At 35.2% G+C, this 5,000-nt stretch overlaps 1 protein-coding gene across 1 annotated transcript in view; it reads left to right on the forward strand.

Moving 5' to 3' along the window:
• LOC107697147 (nuclear factor of activated T-cells, cytoplasmic 1-like) overlaps positions 1-5,000 on the forward strand; it is a 35,651-nt gene that overhangs the window by 12,502 nt on the left and 18,149 nt on the right. Inside the window, exon 6 of the mRNA XM_016497808.1 lies at positions 203-343. Within this exon, the coding sequence (XP_016353294.1) occupies positions 203-343 (141 nt within the window). The remainder of the gene's footprint in view (positions 1-202; positions 344-5,000) is intronic.

Below are 5,000 nucleotides of genomic sequence, written 5' to 3' on the forward strand. Positions count from 1 at the left end.
ACATATTTACACATTTTATTTTCTTAAAAATTTTCACTTTCCAATTTTTTAAAGGAAAATATTGTAGTTTTACTGATATTTAACTCCTTACCCTACAGTTGTACAGTAGAAAGTACAGATGTGGATGTATACAGATTTGAGTGGTTCTGCACATTTCTATCTCTTTCCTCACTTTCTTTCTGTCTCTTTGTCCTCCTTGCAGCCCAGCGCTCAGCACAGGAGCTGCCCCTCGTGGATAAACAGAACATGGAAAGCTGTGCCGCCTCAGGGGGGGAACAGATGCTTCTCAGCGGACACAACTTCCAGCATGACTCCAAGGTGGTGTTTGTGGAGCGAGCACAAGGTAGGGAACACGGAGCTGCGATTGTGTGTGTGTGTGTGTCTCTGAGCAATAGGAATTGTTTTGAAATTGCCTCTCTTTTGGGAGGTTTCAGAAGATAATGCTTTAGAGACAAAGGCTGAATCCCAATTTGCATACTTCCCCTAGGTACAAGGATATACGTAATGCTGACGATGATTAATGACATAGTTTTAAGTGTGATGTAAACCTGTACAGGAGTATTGGGTTATAATTAGGCCCACATGGAATCTCTGCGTCATTCGCAAAGTACGTCTCCCAACCCTTGCATGTTAATTAAATTTCATTAAATTTTTCAGTTGCCAATATGTGTCTAGTACACTTAGTTGCGTTTAGCACATCACTTTTGACCATAATCAATTTCACAGATTGTCGCCCCAAAAACAAAAACAGATTCATAATATTATGTTTCAATAACGCATCAGAGAACAATCGCAAACCAATCCTCTTGCGTAGTTCTAGAGGATCTGGACAATATTGGGCCAAAAAGCATGTGTGGGTGCCATCTGGACATATTTGGCATGCTGTTTTCAATGCACAATGATTTGGGATGGATCCTAACCTTGCATACTGTATAGGACGGATAGTGAGCAAACTGGGATTGAGGCAAACACTGCATAACTTCAAAAACTTCCCAATTTCCCAAATACTCTCCCGTCTACCATTGTTTGGATGAACAATTATGCACTTGTAATTGGATTATATTACGTTTTGAAATGCTCATAATTAGATTATAGTTACTTACAAGTCCCCCTGATATTTAAAGTTAATATTTGGTCATATGGTCATATTGACATGCAGGTAAACATCAAATTTGGATGTTTAAGTGTTTTATTTAGTTTTTATTTTAAGATAATTTATTCATTTTAATTTTACATTTTTATGATTTAATTAATTATTAGCCTTTCATCAACTGATAAACCACCAAATGCAAAAAAAAAAAAAAAAAAAAAACAGAATCACTGAGTTGGAAGAAAGATCAGCCCCTTGTCAGTATTTTGTTGAACCACCTTTTGCTTTAATTACAGCCTTTAGGGTTTGTCTCCACTAACTTTGCACATCTAGACTTTGAAATATTTGCTCACTCTTCTTTGCAGAACTGCTCAAGTTCAGTAAAATCTGTGGTCATTCCACAGATTTTCAATGGAGTTTAAGTCTGGGCTCTGGGCTCTGACATGTTGGAAGGTAAACCTTCTTTCCATTGACAACTTTCTGGCAGAGGGCAGCAGATTTTTCAATTATCTTTTGCTGCACATCAGAAATATATTCTTTGGTTTTTCCCATTGTGATGGATGATTAAGATAATTGGGCTTTGTTTTCCAAATTTATATTTCTGTGAAACAGGAAGCCATGGCTGGATAATTTCATGTTCATAATCACCCTGGAGTGCTCAAAATTGTGAATATGAATGGGAATATACTTCAGAGATATTTTACTCATAAGAATTTCTAGGGGTGCCAATAATTGTGTCCAACATGTATTTGAGAAAAACATTTATTTCATAATGATATTTCCCCCCATTTTAAATTCTTATTATCCAATGAAAGGTTAGATTTTTGTGAATTTTTTAAATAAAAGATCAAAAGGATTAACAATGCAGATGGCCATGACCGTATATATACAGTATATAAATGTACAAAAGTTCAGATGTTTGGGTCAGTAAGATTAATACTAAAAAATGACAGTAAAGACTTTTGCATTGTTAAAAAAATCAAATAAATGCAACATTCTTTTTATGCATTTATATTTATCAAAGAAGCCTGAAAAAAGATATAATAGTTGTTACAAAAATATTAAGCAGCACAGCCATTTTCAATTGTGATATTAGAATGATTTCTGAAGGATCATATGACACTGAAGATGGAGTAATGGAGTAATTAATTTTTCCATCAAAGGTAAAAAAAAAAAATTTAAAAAAAATAAAACATTTATTTTAACAATAGTTCACAATATTGTTTTTTTTATTATTATTTTAAAAAATGCAGCCTTGGTGATTCTTTTAAAAACAATAAAAAGTCTTACAGATCCCAAATCGTGTGTGTGTATATGTATGTATATATATACTGTATATATATATATATATATATATATATATATATATATATATATATGCTAGTATATACACATATTTACACATTTTATTTTCTTAAAAATTTTCACTTTCCAATTTTTTAAAGGAAAATATTGTAGTTTTACTGATATTTAACTCCTTACCCTACAGTTGTACAGTAGAAAGTACAGATGTGGATGTATACAGATTTGAGTGGTTCTGCACATTTCTATCTCTTTCCTCACTTTCTTTCTGTCTCTTTGTCCTCCTTGCAGCCCAGCGCTCAGCACAGGAGCTGCCCCTCGTGGATAAACAGAACATGGAAAGCTGTGCCGCCTCAGGGGGGGAACAGATGCTTCTCAGCGGACACAACTTCCAGCATGACTCCAAGGTGGTGTTTGTGGAGCGAGCACAAGGTAGGGAACACGGAGCTGCGATTGTGTGTGTGTGTGTGTCTCTGAGCAATAGGAATTGTTTTGAAATTGCCTCTCTTTTGGGAGGTTTCAGAAGATAATGCTTTAGAGACAAAGGCTGAATCCCAATTTGCATACTTCCCCTAGGTACAAGGATATACGTAATGCTGACGATGATTAATGACATAGTTTTAAGTGTGATGTAAACCTGTACAGGAGTATTGGGTTATAATTAGGCCCACATGGAATCTCTGCGTCATTCGCAAAGTACGTCTCCCAACCCTTGCATGTTAATTAAATTTCATTAAATTTTTCAGTTGCCAATATGTGTCTAGTACACTTAGTTGCGTTTAGCACATCACTTTTGACCATAATCAATTTCACAGATTGTCGCCCCAAAAACAAAAACAGATTCATAATATTATGTTTCAATAACGCATCAGAGAACAATCGCAAACCAATCCTCTTGCATAGTTATAAAGGATCTGGACAATATTAGGCCAAAAAGCATGTGTGGGTGCCATCTGGACATATTTGGCATGCTGTTTTCAATGCGCTATGATTTGGGATGGATCCTAACCTTGCATACTGTATAGGACGGATAGTGAGCAAACTGGGATTGAGGCAAACACTGCATAACTTCAAAAACTTCCCAATTTCCCAAATACTCTCCCGTCTACCATTGTTTGGATGAACAATTATGCACTTGTAATTGGATTATATTACGTTTTGAAATGCTCATAATTAGATTATAGTTACTTACAAGTCCCCCTGATATTTAAAGTTAATATTTGGTCATATGGTCATATTGACATGCAGGTAAACATCAAATTTGGATGTTTAAGTGTTTTATTTAGTTTTTATTTTAAGATAATTTATTCATTTTAATTTTACATTTTTATGATTTAATTAATTATTAGCCTTTCATCAACTGATAAACCACCAAATGCAAAAAAAAAAAAAAAAAACTGCAGTAATGTTTAATGCATTTGATGCTGTTGACAACAAAGAAATTAATTTATTTTTTAGAACAATAATCCCATTTAAAGGTAGTTCAAAAGTAATCTAAAAGTAATCCAAAAGTAGTCAGAATACATTGCCTGAAATAAGTAATCAGGATTACATTACTGACTATGATTTTCATGTAATTTGTAATCACTAACAGACAATAGTTTGTTCGTAATCTACCCAGTACTAATCCCGTCCCTAAATTATCCCATTGGTTGAGCCAATATTGTGTTGTGCTGCTTGTGTTTAGTTTGTTACGAGTCATGCAAAGTCATTACTGCACTTGTTTAATATGTCATTTAATTTTAAGATGGTGTACAGTTGGCCTACAAATGGTTCCTCATAAATATATTAAGCAGCACAACTCTTTTAAAAATTGATAATAATAAGAAATGTTTCTTGAGCACCAAATCATATTAGAAGGATTTCTAAAGGATCATGTGACACTGAAGACTGGAGTAATGACTGCAGGAAATTCAGCTTTGCCATTACAGAAATATCTTAAAATATACATTAAAATAGAAAACCAAATTGCAAAACTTTCCAATTTCCCAAACTTTCCCCCATCAGCCATTGTTTGCATGAACACTAATCTCATCCCAAAATGATCCCATTGGTTGAGCCAATATTGAGTCGTGCTGCTCAAACAAAAATTAGTTTTGATGCCACTAGTGGTGCAGAAATCACACACTGTAACTTCCTGTCCATAGGCCAATGGAAGTAAAAGGATCCAATATGCATATCGTCCTCACTAGGCTTGATGCAGTGGCTTATCTGTCTGTTATTGTCATGAGCATCACTGTTTACTCATTAGAGCATTTATACTGTGACGGTCCCCAAGAAACCGCATAGACTTTTGTGTGGAAAAGTCCTTCTTTGTTCTTAAACTCTGGTCTTCAGTAGTGTGAATGTGTGTGTATGCTTTCCTCCAGAAAAACCCTCCTACCACTTCCTCCATCCCTCCTTCTTCCCCTCTCTGCCGTCAAAATATCCCTCCCAATGCCAGAGTGCCACATGTGGAGCACATTAATGCGCTGTATTTTTAACCCAACAGATTTACATTTCCAGAACTTTCCATTGCCTGTGCTGCCCAGGAATGGAGCCCAAATAGAGAGAGAGTGCAGTCTGGGCTGTCCCTTGTGTCTGGGCGTTTGTTTTGATTTTTTTTTGT

The sequence above is a fragment of the Sinocyclocheilus anshuiensis genome, unplaced genomic scaffold (genome assembly GCF_001515605.1).
Source record: "Sinocyclocheilus anshuiensis isolate Anshui unplaced genomic scaffold, SAMN03320099.WGS_v1.1 scaffold1038, whole genome shotgun sequence".
In the NCBI taxonomy this organism is placed as follows: Eukaryota; Metazoa; Chordata; class Actinopteri; order Cypriniformes; family Cyprinidae; genus Sinocyclocheilus; species Sinocyclocheilus anshuiensis.